The sequence below is a fragment of the Hydra vulgaris genome, chromosome 15 (genome assembly GCF_038396675.1).
Source record: "Hydra vulgaris chromosome 15, alternate assembly HydraT2T_AEP".
Lineage (NCBI taxonomy): Eukaryota > Metazoa > Cnidaria > Hydrozoa > Anthoathecata > Hydridae > Hydra > Hydra vulgaris.
In genome coordinates, this window is record NC_088934.1 from 22,807,588 (window position 1) to 22,825,000 (window position 17,413).

The following is a 17,413-nucleotide window of genomic DNA, read 5'->3' on the forward strand; positions in this document are numbered from 1 at the left end:
TAGAAACTTATTAATAACTATAAAAACATTAATAATAATATAAAAACTTATATAACTATATTATATAAAAAATTTTAAGTAACTATGTTATATAAATTATATAAATAACTTGTTAATTTTTTGTAAATAATTAAGTTTAATAACTATATATGAACGCAGATTAAGAGGTGACTTAATCCAATATTTAAAATTTCCAAGAACTTTTAAATAGCTAAGTAATAAAATTCTACTCTCAGCCTATTAACAACCAATGGCTCAGTTGGTGGTCTACGCGGTGCAGAATACAGAATCCATAGAGAGATTACAAGGAATTCAGCTAGGCATAACTTTTAAAGCAATTGCGTTGTGCCTTATTGAAACAGTCTGCCAGATTTCGTAATTGCTGCAGAATCGGTTCACCAATAACTATGACAAATGGTTTAGTTTAAATGTTCGTCGGTCTACTTAATACATATTTCGTCGGTCTACTTAATACAAAATTATACGCCGAAAAATTAGGGGGTTTTTTTGTTCCCAAGCTCCAATCACCCCAATTCTTTGCAAAACATTCTTTTTTGATATAAGAATAAACATACAAAAGTTTGGAGCTTGCACAATGCCTGTAAGTATCAAAACTCAAACATCTATATATATATATATATATATATATATATATATATATATATATATATATATATATATATATATATATATATATATATATATATATATATATATATATATGTATGTATATATATATATATATATATATATATATATATATATATATATATGTATATATATATATATATATATATATATATATATATATATGTATGTATATATATATATATATACATTTTTATATATATATATATATATATATATATATTATATATATATATATATATATATATATATACATATATATAAATTAGTAGAACTCTTCCTGATGATCCAGCAATGGTGAAACTTCAAGTTGAAGAAAAAAGTTAGATAGATGTTTTTTACTAATTTATTATTGCTCTGTTCTTTAAGAACATTGAGCACGCTATTTGTAAAATACACTAACATAATTTACATATATATTTATATATATTTATATAATTTAAATTATGTATATATAATTTAAATTATATATGACTTAAATTATATATATAGTTTAAATTTTATATATTTATATATATATAATTTTTTTTATCAAACATAAAGTGTAAAAACATATCATAGAAAAATTTAAACTAAAGTCAAGAGGTTAGAAATCAAAAAAAAAGTTTGTATTCCTCATGCAAAGGCACAAATTACATTTTTTGCAATACACTCTTTTTTGATCAGGTTTGAAAAAACTAAATTTTTTTCTCTCTAATATTTTTGTATCTTGAGTCATTTACTGGAGTATTCATTGGTTCCTCTTTTTTGTAGGAAATACTGTGCTTCCTGATTTCCTTATATATATATATATATATATATATATATATATATATATATATATATATATATATATATATATATATATATATATATATATATATATATATATATATATATTTATACGTTTTTATTATAACTGGTGCAATGCATTGCACTAGTTATAATGAAGCGATGATGGAAACAGTTCCATTACAAGACAAAAAGGTTTAGAAAAGAAGCTCGTCATACAATCGTTCCTGTTCGTTGCGTACTTGATCATTTGGAAAAAAGGTTTTCATATTTTTATAACAACTTCGAAATCAGTTTCAGTTTCAGCTAATTACTAATACTATTTATATAATAATTATGTTTCGAAGTTATATGAAAGTTTATGTTTCGGCTATCTATTGATAATATTTATATACCAATTTTGTTTTGAAGTTATATAAAAGTTTCAGTTTCGGCTGACCGTTGATAATTTAATTTAGCCTTTTATATAACAAAAACAAAAATTTTTTATAACTTTTTCTTAATAAGTTGATTTTTTTTTTTTTTTTGCGTGACTCGCTCCCCACAGAGCTAAATAAACCTATCTAACACTGCTTATTAAGAATAGATTTTTTTTACGAAAGTAACGAGCCCTAACAACAGTCGTTAAAAGTTGTTGTAATTAAATAAACAAGCCGATTTTCAGATTAGTGAAATTAAAATTATGGAAATAATCTATTATAAACGATTTAATTTTGACTTTTCTAAAAGCTATTTTGTCTGCTGTGCAAAAGAAAAATTTTTTAAATTTGTTATGGTATAAAAGTTATTGTTGTTTTGCATAATAAAAAATTTCTCATAATCTTTGGGATAATATGGCAAATAATATGGCATAATATGGTATAACTGAACAAAGTGGTATTATTCAAAGTTTGATACACGTAAAATACAATTAGTCAGAATTGAAACAAATATATGCAAAAAATAAACATCAACGTAAAAAACGTATTTGAGAATTTCCACTCAATTTGTAATCGTCCTCAAGAAACATAAATCTATAATGTTTTTTTCTACATAACTTTTTAATAAACTACACAAGTTGGGTAAGTGATAATAAAAATCCTTTTTTTTTTAAATTTCAGCCTTTAACAAGCTTTATTAAAACCCAACTTATCAAAAGATATTTATTTATTGAAACCCAATTTATCAAAGATATTTATTTATTAGAATCCACTTTATTAAAGATATTTATTTATTATTTATCAAAAGTATTTTTTGTTAGTAGTTGTTTGGTTATTAACTTTAAATTTTTTGTGTATTTATTATATATACTTTCTCGGAACATTCAAAAGTTTATGCATTTGAAAATGTACTTTTAATCAAATAAGAATTTAAATATGTACACACGCGCACGCACGCTCGCACGCACGAACACACACTAATAATTACTTTCTTTAAGAAGGTCATTCAACTTATTTTATAACATTTTGTATCAAAAATAAAGTTGTAAACGATGCGATTTCGATATTAAGACAATTTTTATTTGTTTGTTGTTGTTTTTTTCTTTTAAAATAAATTTATCGCAGGACTCGAAATTAGATATGTAACACAAACATTTATTAGAAATATATTTACAAATATATAAGTTATATATTTGTAAATATACTATAACTAGATTTACAAGAAAAATATTTACTTATATCGAAATTCTATTTGTTTCGCTCAAAAGTTAAGACCATTAATTGTCATTTAATATTATATTTATTTATAAAGTTTGCCTATTCAAAAAATTTAATATTTCAAGAATTTGTCGATGCGCTGATTAAACCTAATGAGGTTTTATCTGCCGTTATTCAAATCATATACCGTAATTAAGAAATAAAAAATAAAACGCTATCAGTACATTTTCTGATAATTAAGAAATAAAAAATAAAACGCTATCAGTACATTTTCTGATAATTAAGAAATAAAAAATAAAACGCTATCAGTACATTTTCTGATAATTAAGAAATAAAAAATAAAACGCTATCAGTACATTTTCTGATAATTAAGAAATAAAAAATAAAACGCTATCAGTACATTTTCTGATAATTAAGAAATAAAAAATAAAACGCTATCAGTACATTTTCTGATAATTAAGAAATAAAAAATAAAACGCTATCAGTACATTTTCTGATAATTAAGAAATAAAAAATAAAACGCTATCAGTACATTTTCTGATAATTAAGAAATAAAAAATAAAACGCTATCAGTACATTTTCTGATAATTAAGAAATAAAAAATAAAACGCTATCAGTACATTTTCTGATAATTAAGAAATAAAAAATAAAACGCTATCAGTACATTTTCTGATAATTAAGAAATAAAAAATAAAACGCTATCAGTACATTTTCTGATAAAACTGCTTCTTATACCAATCCATAAAAAGACTCAAACCTTAAATGCAATTTTTTGAGACCAATTGTCAAAATGGATTGTCAAAAAACTTATGTATTATGAAACTTTAACCACATTATTCTAATAAAAAATTAGTTTCAATTAATGGGTACGGATCCACACTTAAAGTTATTAAGTATGATGTTTCACAGGGTTCCGTTCGTGGACCATTAGGATTTTAATATTGTTTTTAATATATATAAATGATTAATATTGTTCATTAACGCTACACACATAGACTACAATTACGAATTTAAAATTAAATTGAAATAATAATAAATCAGAACATATTGCAAAACAAAAAGTAAATAAAACAAACAGTGGGACAATCAATTTGTTTTATAATGTCCAAAAAAACAGCCATAAAAAAAAAAAAAAATAGCCATGGAAAAAAAAAAAAAAACATATTCTAAAAGCTGATATAAAAGTACAAAACAAAAATTATATTAATAACACATAAGTATTTAAAAATTACCATAAAATTTTTTTTTACTCTTTTATACTATAAAAAAAATTTATATTATTTAAAAAAAATTTCAACCGTTCAAACATCCTTTGCGGTAAAATAATAAAAAATTGTTAAAAAATTGTCGAGACAGTAATATTTTGACTTTATTATTTTACTGCGCTCGTTATTTTTTTACTGTCATCAAGTAAAGCGATTTTCCTTTATTGTGCAACAAAATCTAATCTAAGAATAAATTAAAAAGCTTCTGTAGAGTTTTATAACAAATAAGGTTATTTATGTTCTCTTAAAATCTAAAGAATATGCAACCTTAAGTGAATTAATTATTTTTTTATAACAAACATGTAAAACAACCGATATACGAGCATCATTTAGCTCACAATATAAACGTAGTATAACTCATAGTATAGCTCATAATATCAACATAGTATAACTCATAGTATAAACTTTTTACCTACAGAGGTTTTAGTGACAAAACAACATTATAATGGTTATTGTTTGGAACAAGATTTTGACATCATGTTCTTAACAACAACAACGCGAACACATATTTTGACACTCAGAATCTGCCAGCAAAAACAAAAATGCTCGAAAAAAGCAATCGCAATTCAGTAATATGCTTACAACCGTGCCTCGTTCGTTCTAATAAATTTTTGTTTTTCGAACGTTTCCTGTGTTATTTATTGCCTATATTATTTAAATATTTTTTCACGTTTTTATTTTACCCCAAAGAAAGCTTGAACGGTTGAAAAATTCTTCGCAAAATTTTTTTTTCAAATTTGAAACCTTATTATCTTGTCCGCGAAAAAAAGTTTAGTTAGAAAGTTCAAATTAAGTGAAACTTTGACTTCATAGAGCTCCAATAAAAACATGTGTAGAATGAAAATGTACTCCATATAGTTTGATAAAAATTATGCAAATGGTCATACCAAACTCTGGATAAAATTTCAGTCTGATTGGCGAACTGGTTAAGGATTTATGGTAGTTTTTAGCTACTTATACCTTAAAACGTTGGCGATTATTGTGATATTTGGTGTGATATTCATTTTAAAGGCCAAAATATTGATTTGCTATATAAAGCGAGATTTGAATTGACTTAAGCATAGTGTAAAAATTTCAGCATTTTCTAAGGTAGGCTTATAAACTATTGTCAAAATGCTAAAAAATGGTTGAAAAGATATTCTATCGGTTGAACACGATGAAGTTCAGCACCCTTTAATTGTTAATCACGCAAAAACTACTTAACAGTTTCTTGTAATTATTTGACACAATGAAACTAGTTTAATAATTTATTTATTTCAACAATTTTTTACTTTTTTTATTGGACGCTTAGATAGAAACCGAATACCTTTACTTGTACTTGACATCATCTGCTGGATCTTGTTTTGAGTTACTTTTTTTGAGGTGGCTATTCATTTTTTCCTAAAATCATTTTTATTTGTAGTTAATTTCTTGCTTTTCAATACGATTCCTTTTATAATTGACCAATAACATCAATAAAATCAATAAATCAATAAAACTGTTAATAAAATCAATAAATTCAATAAATCAATAAAACTGTAATAACATTAATAAATCAATAAAACTGTTATTTATTGTCCTTTAAAAATCTCGAATGAGTTAAATAAATACTTTACAAACATTGGCCCGAACCTTGCTAAAAAAATTATAACCACACCCAACTCATTTCAATTATATCTTAAATCGTTAAATGACGTAATACTTCACGATAGCGACTTTTCTCTTAAAGAATATGAAACAGCCTTTTCTTTTCTTAAAAAAATAAATCACCTGGCTTTGATGACGTTTCTAGTAATATAGTTATTTTAAACAAAAATTACATTTCCAGACCTTTGATCCATACTATAAAACTTTCAATTCTTGAAGGTATTTTCCCTGAAGCACTAAAGTTGGCAAAAGTAGGCCCAATTTACAAAAACAATGATCAATCAGAAATCTCTAATTATAGTACTGTATCAGTACTTTCTGTATTTTCCAAAATATTCGAACGTGTAATCTATAATAGAATTTAAAACCATTTTAATGAAAATAATTTATTTTACACAAAACAGTTTGGTTTTCGAAAAACCCATTCAACTGAACACGCAATAATTGAAATAGTAGACCAAATTACTAAAGGATTCGAAAACAATAACTTTACTCTAGGATTATTTATTGACCTATCAAAAGCATTTGATACGGTTGATCACCTAATTCTTTTAGAAAAAATTAAACACTATGGAGTAATAAATAAAATCTATGATTGGTTAAAAAGCTACCTCACTGAAAGAAAACAACATGTTATTAATAAGGAATCAGGTGAACTAAAAATTATGTGTGGAGTTCCTCAAGGGTCAATTCTTGGTCCCTTGCTGTTCTTGATCTATGTAAACGATTTGCATAATGCTTCAGCAAAACTTAACGCGATAATGTTTGCTGATGGCACAAATCTTTTCTTATCGAACAGTGACATTAGGCAACTTTACTCTGACATGAGTTATGAATTAAGGAATGTCAATGAATGGTTTAAAGCTAATAAACTGTCACCAAATGTAGATAAAACAAAGTATACTGTATTCATTAAAAAATCACAGCAGGAAAACCTTCCTTTAAAATTACCAGATTTAATTTTAGATGATAAACTAATCGAAAAAAATGAGTGAATAAAATTCGTAGGAATTCTTATTGATGAAAATTTATCATGGCTTCCTCACATAAATTATATCCAATCAAAAATTAGTAAAACAATTGGTTTGATGTACCGTATTCGCCCATATGTAACATCAGAAAGTCTGAAACTAGTATATTTTGGCCTAATACATTGTTTTATGTACTATTCCAATATTACATGAGCTAGTACTCAACCAACAATACTTAAAAAAATATTTTCTTTACAAAAACATGCATGCAGACTTATATATAAGAAAAAAAAAAATATGAACATGCAAAACCACTAATGAAAGACATGCAAATGATGAGTATATATGAAGTTAATATTTACCAACACTTAATTTTTATGTATAAATATAATAGCAGCCTGATTCCAAAAACCTTTAATAATAAATTTACGAAAAATGTTAACAATAATTACTCTCTTAGAATAAATCAATGGAATACTTATAAATTGCCTAGAATTAGGAGCAAGTATTCTGAATATGGAATAGCATACCGTGGACCGAAACTATGGAACACATTTCAAAAAACTAAACATTTAAATACGGTAAAATCACTTAACTCCTTTAAGTTTCTAATAAAAAATTAAATTTTTAAACATAAATAATTATTTAATTTTTCTAAATGAACATCGAATTCCATTATTCTTAGTTTTTTTATTTTTTTTTTGTTTGATTGACTCTTATTTTTTATCTTTAAAATAATTTGTCAGTATTTTTAAATGACTATCGTTAAAATTCTATTGATACTATTTACTTTCTTTCTTTAAATGTAAATATTTATGAAAGTTTTTTATCTTTTTATTATATTGGAATTGTACATAGTATTTTTAACAATCTTATTCTATTTTAAACTTGTAAAGCCCACATAGGGGCTCTATGAAAAGATTGTGGTGACTTTAGTCATCCATATCTTCTTTGAGTCCCTGCCTGTTTTTTATAAATCAACTTTTTTTTGTATGTAAATATTTCTTTATAATTATATTTTCTTATTATATAAACAGCAAATATATATTTAATAAAAAAAAAAAATAACTTTCAATAAATCGCTGCTCAGGACAATTTGGAGGATGTGCTTCCTTAGGCACAAATTCAACGCCATTTTGTTCATACCATTCTAGAGACTTCTTGGAGTAGTGAATTGTGGCCAAACTTTTTGGCAACATGTCTACCATTCGATTGATAAAAATATTGCTGCCCTGGCAATTGTGAAAAGTCCTTTTTGCAATAGGTTTCATTGTCTTTAATTATGCACAAGTTTTCTCGGTTTAAAAGTTTACATAGTTTTTTGATCAACGAATTGCTTTAATTTCTCTATCAATGGATCGCTTCGGAGCTTTGAATGGAGCTTTCTTTTTATGATATGCTTAATACTCTTGAGATTTAATATTCTTGAGATTTAATATTCTTGAGATTTAATATTCTTGAGATTTAAGTTTCTATCAAAGCTTAGTTGTATTTTCTCGATCTTTCTACGACTGACATTTCTCCCCTTTATGGAGCGAATGCTTAATTTTGCTTTATATTTATCTTTAAATCTTTTCTTTTTTTCACTTCCAGCTTCTCTTTCAAAAGGTTGAGTCTATTTATATTGCCGCAAAATAAATCAACTGATGATCGAGAAACACCGGTCAGTTTTGAAATGTCAACTTGTGACAATAAAGGATTTTGAAAAAAAAAATTCCGAAACTTTTTTTCGATTCAATATTTGTTTACTCATTTTAATCCGATAGCAATAATAACCAATACTTATTACCACTACAATCAAACACCAACACATTAGCTTCAGTGTGCAAAATTAAAAAAATTTGACAAGTAGTTTTTGAGTAATTAACGATTAAAAGGTGCTGAATTTCATCGTGTTCAACCGATAAGAAAATGCCTACGTAGAAAATAAAAAATGTTAAAAAATTTAAGTTTAAAGCCTCAAATCAATTTCCGAAAAGTGATTTTGAATCACTTTTCGGAAATTGATCTGAGGTGTTAAAGTAAGTCTTTGTTCGAAAGCATAGTTACATTTTTTGTATATATAGTTCTATAAAGACTTAATTTTTTTTTTTTTTACAGAAATTGCTTTGATGTCTTGGAGTGAAAATGGATATGAAATTTCTTCAAAGTCAACCATTCAAGTTAAAATTTAGCATTAGTGTCGGTGTCGACTGGAAAACTCTTGGACGTTGGTTATTGGTTAAAGATAATTACTTAAATATAATAGAGCGCAGCTTTATTGGTGTTGAAAATCAAGCTTATCAAATGTTAACAAAATGGATAGAAACAAATGAAAATCCAACTATGGATGATCTAACAACAGCATTAAAAAATATGGAGAGAGTTGACTTAATAAGAGAAGTAGAGAAAATTAAAAGTAAAAACTAAATACGTTAAATACAAAACTTTTAAAAAGTATAACCAAATGAGTGTTAAAAAAGTTATACTTTAAGTAAAATAAAAACTTAATACTGAAAATGTTTCAATATTTATTTGTCTAAATTTTTTATATATACACAAATCTATTTTTATGTTTAGAATCTTCACCTTTTGGTGAATTGATTGCTAGAAACATTTCATTAGAAAATGGTAGTTATTATCCTATACTATATCTTATTCTGTTTTACAACTTAAAAGCATTAATACATCTATATTTTTGAATTTCACCTTTTTAAGAATTCATTATCTAGAGTTTATAGATTTTATTGTGTAGTTAAAAGTCTTTTTGTTGTTGTGTCTGTAGAGAGTTTATGATTAAATTTTTATATTTAGATGTATCTGAGGTGTGTTTAGCATTGAAAAACTTTTATCTTAAAACTTATGATAAAATTGAAGAGCTTCGACCACCATCAAAAACACCTTGTAAAGTAAACATATTAAATAAATTTGTAGAGCTCTGTGTTGTTGATGCAATTGATGTTCAAAAAGATGTTGTGTACGGTGTTGAACGAAAACGATTTTTAGAGAAACAAATGAGTTATACACCAATACCATATGAAGAATTTGTTAAAGAAGAATCTTCTGTCTTAATTTCTGGCATTGCTGGAATTGGTAAAACATGGTTGCTCAGAAAATGTTTGCTTGATTGGTCAAATGGTTTAATATGGAAAAATGTATATTTTTTGTTTTATTTAGAATGCCGACAGTTAAACCAGTACCAAAACATTTCCAATATAAATGAATTACTTAATGTTTTCTACAAAGATATATTAAAGGAATTTGATATATGTAGTCATTCTATTATGTTTATTATTGATGGCTTAGATGAGTTTAAATATTTAAACGAATTAATTACACACAAATGTGAGTACCCAGTTTTAAATGTTTTTGCAGAACTTAAAAAATATAGATCTTTAATTTCTGGTAGAGTTAGCGCAATAGACCAGTACCAAAATATGTTTATACAGAGTAATAACTATTCAACAATTCAAGTAATGGGTTTTAATGAAAATAGAATAAATGATTATATTGAAAATAATGTCACTAAAGAAACAAAAGACGTTGTAACACGAGTTTTTAAAGAATCTTCGATTGCAAAGTCTATGGCAACCGTTCCGTTTTACTTATCTTCTATGTGTAAAATTATTTCTGTATCAACACAAAAAAATGAATATTCATTCTTAAATATGACAGAGTTGTATGCAAGTATTTTTTTGTATTTTTTGCAAAAGCACATTAGTAGAAAAACAGAAACTATTTTTAAGATGATGGAAAATGAAACAAATAAAAAATTTGTTTTCAACATTTGCAAAATAGCGTATTGTTTGTTTAATGAAAATAAAGTAATTTTTTCGAGAGAAGAAATTCAAAATATTATTAGTGATTTTGATAAAGATGAAGGTGGACTTGATGGGTTCATAGAAAAAATTGAAACAAACCTTGGTTTTCATTATCAGTTTGTACACTTAACAATAATGGAGTTTTGTACCTCTGTATATGCATACAATAATTTTAGCGGTAAAGAGATTATGGTCAACAAAAGACTTAGGAGCTGTTTACCAATGATTTGTGGGTTGACTAACAAAAATCCGAATTTTTTATTGAAATTTTTAACAAAACTAAACTCTTTTAACACAAATAAAATAACCTTAAATAATATTTGTGGTAAGTTTTCTTCTATGATAGATCTTAAATTATACAAAATGGTAAAAAATTATTTACAATATCTTTGACTTTGTTTAGCCTAAAAAAAAAGATAATGATTAAAAATTAAATTGTTTTTTTTTTGTAGAATTGTTTGCAAAAGAAAAAGTAGGCTATTGTAAGTTTTATATTAATTACTTACTTTGCAAAAAATTTTTAACGAGTTTAGAACTTTAAAAATATATTAAAAGTCGGAATGTGGAACAAGAAGTTCTGGTATTCCCACATAGTAAGTGGTAATTTTATGAATTTATTTAATTAAGTTTGAAATTTAAAAACCATTTTAAAAATATATTACATACAAAAGATTTGATCTTTGAAAAAACTCATTTTAAAAATGAAATTTGTTTTATTTACTTTACTTATTTTTACTATTGCTAGGGGAGACAGGGCAAGATGGCGAATGTTTTTAAAGCTCTGAGTTATTGCAAAACTATCAGTAATGAAGCAATAATACTTTGTCATTATGTTTATAATATCATAATGATTCATTGCCTTCATGAATTTTCAGTTTGCAAGTAGAAAAATTTGAAATAAAAATTCGAATAAATTTGTTTTCTGGTCATGTGACCGGGGTAAGGTGATATTTATGCAATTTCTGCACCCATTTTTATAAAATTTTTAACTACTATAACTATAGTAACACAAAATAAACACGTGTCACAAAAAACTATTCCTAAAAAGTTACACCCGATGAACACCATCTATTACGAATAATCAAAACCGAGGTATTTTTTTTAAGCGCAAAAAGTAAACTTATGCGTATAAAATTGCTTTAATAATATTAAAAAAAAACTAATTGGCGTTTTAATATACAAGATGTAAATACAGTTTCGTTTTTATCCATTTTTATGTTATTTTGTCGAGTTGTTGAAAAGCCATCTTGCCCCATTAGCTATCTTGCCCCGTTTCCCCCTATTTACAAAATATGAGCAGTATATATATATTTACAGTACTTTTAAAAACAAAAAAATAAAAAATAAAAACTCACAAAAAAAAACAGCTCAATAACTTGGTATAAATAGTAGTGAATAATTAGGTATAAATATAAAGTAAAATAATAATTAGCTATATATATTGTTTGTGGTAACAATCCACTTTCTGTGGATTGTTACCACTAATCCACAGAATGTGTTTCGCTTTTTTTGCAGTATTTCACAAATTTTCGCAAAGCATTTTGTTTGCTTTTGCATTTCATTCGCTTGCATTTGTTGTTTATGTTGAATTTCATTTTTTATCGCTTAGTTTAATGTATCCCACAATTTAAGTTGTAAGCAAAATTTTATTTCAGACATGAATCTTGTTTACCAAGATTTGTTTTTTAAAGCAGAAAGTTTGAGAGAAATTTGTAACAACAATTTTTTTAAAAACAGCAGCCTTTTCAACAATAGTGATCCTCTTGGCCCTGGGGATGAAAATACATATTTAAACTGTGGATGCGAGGTTGTTTATAAAAAAGAGTAATTTAAGTAAAAAAGATTTTTACTTAAATTACTCTTTTTTATAAACAACCTCGCATCCACAAAGTAAAAGTAAAAAAGGTAATAGAGATTTTTTATTTGTAAAAAAAATCATTTTGTATTTTAAGTTGACAATACAATTTTATTATGGTTGGTAGAAACAATTTTTATAATGGAAAAAGATGGAGATTAATTGTAATCGCGCTTTTCATATTAATTTGAACCATAACTTTTGTATCTCAGGGCTCCGTAACCCTTTGTATAGCTACAATAATACGTTGCTTTTAATGAAGTACATAAAAATCTGATTCATAACTTGAGTTGTACATGAAGTAGATAAAGATCTGATATGTGAGTTAGTGTTATTTAGTCATTAAGTTACCAAAATATAGCATAATTTAACATAAGTTAGCATAATTTAACATAAGTTAGCATGCTTTCAAATATTTTGTTTAAAATCATATTTATGATGCAAATACACTTCGACATTTGGAGCATTTTTTTGGGCATATTTTTAAGTTTTTTTTTTTTTTGAGTATGAAGATCACAGTGACAGTAGGAATACCAGAGCGTAATGACACAAGGAGTGTCCTCATACTGCCGACTATTTATATTGTAAAAGCAAACCTTTAACAACAATTTTGGTTTTGTAGCAAAAATAGCTTGTATTTTAATGAATTATTTCTGTACATTTTGTGTTTAAATGTCTCTGTATAAAAATTTTGTATCAATACAATATTAAAGTGTTTACTTTTGTGTTTGAGGAAGGTGGTAATGGACTTTAACCAAAATATAAAACAAAGGAATATAATTTTTTTTCTTTAGTTGATTTTGAAACTCAAAAAGTATTTATGGAATGTTTTTATGAATCTCAAGCAATCATCAAAGAAGACGTAAAAACATCAATAATTGATATAATAGATAAACGAGAGTGGAATATTTGTTTGGATAATGGAAAAACTTTTTATGAAGTTTCGTGTCAAATGTATTTTATAAAACAGTTCATAAATGCAAAGAGTTTGGAGAAGAGGTTGGAGAGTTTAATAGTTTATAAAAATGTTTTTTCTGAGGATGAAAAAAATCTTATCATTGAATGTGCCACAAACGTTCGCTATGTTTTTTTTTCCCATCCAATTAAAATTGATGGCTGGGAACCAAAAAAAAAGATTATAGGATTGTGGATTGACACCCGAAATTGTTTGATATTAAAAAAAGATTTTGAAAGTTTTCTTCCATGGTTTCATGTTTGCAAAGAACTTAATCTTTACCTTCACGACGAAACGGATTTCACAGAAGATATTTACAAATGGATTCGGTTTTTGAATATCAAAAAGTTGTGGATCAAGTACCGTGGAAAAATATTTCATACACACGTTCAATGGAAACACTTTTTAAATAACTTAAAGTCTACTTAAATCTCATTAAAATATTCATAAAAAAGTTGAAAGCTTAATTAAGATGTAAAATGTTGTTTTTAAAAAGATGTGAAAAATTACGGACTTATAGAAACAATTGTTTCAATTTTTTGTTTAAAGTTATTTTGTGTGTATTTTAATCGATCATTACAAAATTTAATATATTTTAATTCTATTGTAAATAAATTGTAAACATTTTAAATATAAAATACAAGTACATAAAAACGTCTGGTTTCAAAATGTTCACGTTGTTAATTTCAACATGTTTAAGTTGTTAATTTCAACATGTAAAGCTGTTTGATTTATGTCACGAATTAGATTTAGTTTAGATTTAATTTAGACAAAAAGTTTTTTTATTTTCGGTTTTAAAAACTTACTTTTTTTTATTTTTTTCACATCAATTTCAATAAAAGGACAAGTAAATTTTTAATACTGAAAACCGAATACTGAAAATACTGAAAACCGAACCGAAGTATTATAAGTAATGTATGTTAATGTTAAGAAAAATAACATTAAAAAAAAGTTTTAAAAGTGAATTGCTATGATAATTTTTATGTTTCGCAACTTGAAAATCAACGTAACACTTGCATTTACATCTTCTTTAATGTAATCATCTTTCTTAATTTTGTTGTAACTTTATTTATTTGGAATCATTGATAACTTCATTTGTTTGATTAATACCTTGATAACATAAGCCAACAACAACAAAAAAGCATTTCTCATTTTGATTTAAAATATGCAACCCAATTTTCAGGTTGTAAAGAAAGTCTAGGGTTCAGATCTTTAGCATTTGGGGTAAAATCCCTAACATTGTCAAAAAAAAAATTATTTTAAAGTCAACCTAGCTTTTAAAATAAGCGTATTTTCATAGAGATTTGGGAAAACATAAATTTTTTTACTTAAAATTTATTGATAAAATTTTTTTTGAAAAAACCAGGGCTGCGGAGTCGGAGTCACGACATTTTAAGCGGAGTCAGAGTTGCTAAACAAAATCGCGACTCCAACTCCAATAGTAAAACTTCTCGGTATTGCACATGCATGTACAACTTATGTACAAAATATTTTAAATGTACATGTACAAAATATTTTAAAATAGGGTCATGGCACCCCCTACCGCGACTTTAAGAAAACTTTTAACATCAAAATTTCTTAACTCCATAACCATAACAGATTTTTATTTAGCGTTTTCGAATTAATATTTTATACTCAATTATTAACTAAATTATATAATTCGAATTTGAGTAAAGTTATTTTTTCAATGTTATTTTTAATTTTTTGTAAGATCTAGTACGTTTCTTCACCTACCGTGATAAAGCACCACCTACCGTAATCGAGCCTCCAACTACCGTGTATGAAATAAATCGTATATTTTTTTAGTTTTGGTTTTATTTACTTAAATCAAGAAACAAATTTACAAATACATAAATTTAGTATGATTATAAAACAAAGAAGAAATTGGTTATAAAATTATCACCAAAATTTTTTTCTGAATTTAAACTTTTTTTCTTTTTAAAATTTTTTTTTTTTGTCTTTTAGTTTTATTTTGTTTGTTGAAAAATATATCTTTTAAAAAATATATTTTAACTGAAATAAGTTAGTTTTGTATAAAACAATACTAAAAAAAAAATTTTTAAGAAAAAAACATAAAAAATTTACTGATTTTTTCAAAAACCAAGGTAGGTGCTTCTTCACGGTAGGGGGTGCCATGACCCTACATGAAAAGTTCTGAAGGTTAAAACCTTCAAAGAACTTTTTACATATTTGGCAAATTATCGCGTATTATTTTTTAAAGAATTCAAAGAATTTTTCAAAAACTTGGCTTTGGAGTACGAGTCGTACTCTGAAAATTTCAACGGTTGGAGTCGGTATTTTTTTTTTTTTACGACTCCACACCCCTGGAAAAAACGCTTAAGACTCTTAAAATAATAAAAAAATATATATTTTTCAGAAATAATGTAAAACGTAATTATTTTTAAAATCTCAATGAAAATAATTTTCATTAAGATTTTAAAAATAGTATTTGTTTAAACATTGTAATTGACATACTTTTTAATTCATTTTTCAGCTATCATCACCTAAAGTGCTATGAAAATAATTTATAATCAAATGTTATGAAAAACTGTTGTTTGTAATTTGGATAGAAAAGTCCTTCAAAGCCTCTCGCCCTCCTCAAAAAAAACAAAAACTATTGGGCTTTCAACATCTTTTAAAAGATTCAGCAAATTTAATTTTTCATTTAGAGAAACTCTAGAGAAGCTTTTAAAATCTTAAAGTTTAAAAAAGGAAGAACAATTGTTTCTTGAAAATTAAGAAATATAATTGTGTATAAACAAATTCACTTTTTCACTTGTTTGATTTTACGGGGGAAAAACTAAAGCTTTTACTCTTTTGTAAACTATTTTGTATTAAATTTGCTAAAATTTTGTTTTGCTATAAGAGAGTGTATTGAGTAAGGGTTGTTCTTAACATATTAAAAGTTTTTGACATTTATCTTCACCGCCTTAGAATTACCGAGTTGCTATATAAAATTAATCTTTAATGAGCACCATTATTATTTTTTTAAATAACTTTATATACTAAAAAAATATTTGAGCTGTTTTATTTGTTGTGACCTCCGTCAGCTTTATAGACTAGTGAATTTCATATTGGAATAACCGGCAGGCATTATCTCAATAGATGGAATACTCTTGCCATGTCTAGAGATAGATTGATGTAGAGCCTTAAAACTGTTATGATGCGTCTTGCATGGTTCCTTTTCAGCAGCCGTCCACATAATTAAGTTCAAAAAGTTCAAGTCTGGACTTGAAGGGGTCCACATTGACTTATCCTGAAATTGCGCTATGGGATGAGAGAAGTTGAAATTTTTTAAAGGTATAAGCATCATATAACCAAAGCAATTTTACGGTATAAACTTTTAAATATTCGAGAATATTATAGAAAACAAGGAAAAATAATTGTTTTTTTTATTACAACTATTTGTGGGAACTTTTTGTAAAAATTTAATGTTTATCTTTCTTTAGTATAATTGTAGAGAATATTTCTAAAGTCTCACTCTTGATTCATTTTGGAGTGATTCATCTGCAGGTTAAACTACGCAGCGAAAGTCCTTTACAATTTCAATCAAAAGTCCTTTACAGAATTTCAATAAAAACTCAATCAGGCTAAGTAGGTGCTATAGTTTTCTTGGAATTTAACAATACTCTGAAATCGTCTAACAATCTTTTCAAGTATTGAATTTCCATGTCCTTTGCTTTAAGCGCAGAACGAAGATAATCTATTGTCTAGAAGCAAAAAAAAAAAAATTGAACCACAAAAGTATTAAAATATCAGTTACAATTCACAATAATTCGTTCTATTACCTCTTCTTCATCTTTTAATAAACTGTAGTTTAAAATATCTGAAGCTGATGGCCGACGATCTGGAACAACCGAAGTCATTTGAAGAATTAAAATTGCC

At 25.7% G+C, this 17,413-nt stretch overlaps 2 protein-coding genes across 2 annotated transcripts in view; one reads left to right on the top strand and one right to left on the bottom strand.

Moving 5' to 3' along the window:
• Positions 1–2,042: 2,042 nt before the first annotated feature.
• LOC136092473 (NACHT, LRR and PYD domains-containing protein 6-like) lies at positions 2,043–14,182 on the top strand. Its single transcript, XM_065820757.1, has 6 exons — positions 2,043–2,480; positions 9,019–9,316; positions 9,478–9,528; positions 9,712–11,043; positions 11,171–11,200; positions 13,368–14,182. The coding sequence occupies exons 2-6, from the start codon at positions 9,046–9,048 to the stop codon at positions 13,955–13,957; spliced, it is 2,274 nt and encodes a 757-aa protein (XP_065676829.1). The 5' UTR covers positions 2,043–2,480; positions 9,019–9,045; the 3' UTR covers positions 13,958–14,182.
• A 2,672-nt stretch (positions 14,183–16,854) lies between these two features.
• The window catches only part of LOC136072101 (probable serine/threonine-protein kinase DDB_G0268642), a 56,777-nt gene continuing 56,218 nt past the window's right edge, over positions 16,855–17,413 (bottom strand). The window contains exons 15-16 of the mRNA XM_065820395.1: positions 17,317–17,412; positions 16,855–17,238 (exon numbers count right to left, since the gene is read on the bottom strand). Of these exons, the coding sequence (XP_065676467.1) occupies positions 17,119–17,238; positions 17,317–17,412 (216 nt within the window). The 3' untranslated portion in view covers positions 16,855–17,118. The remainder of the gene's footprint in view (positions 17,239–17,316; position 17,413) is intronic.

Bases quoted from the DNA above. Each gene is read 5' to 3' on its own strand.
- LOC136092473 (XM_065820757.1), top strand. From the start codon at position 9,046: ATGGATATGAAATTTCTTCAAAGTCAACCATTCAAGTTAAAATTTAGC. The intron at 9,529-9,711 runs GTAGTTATTATC...TTTTATATTTAG, and splicing joins AAACATTTCATTAGAAAATG to ATGTATCTGAGGTGTGTTTA. The intron at 11,044-11,170 runs GTAAGTTTTCTT...TTTTTTTTGTAG, and splicing joins AACCTTAAATAATATTTGTG to AATTGTTTGCAAAAGAAAAA.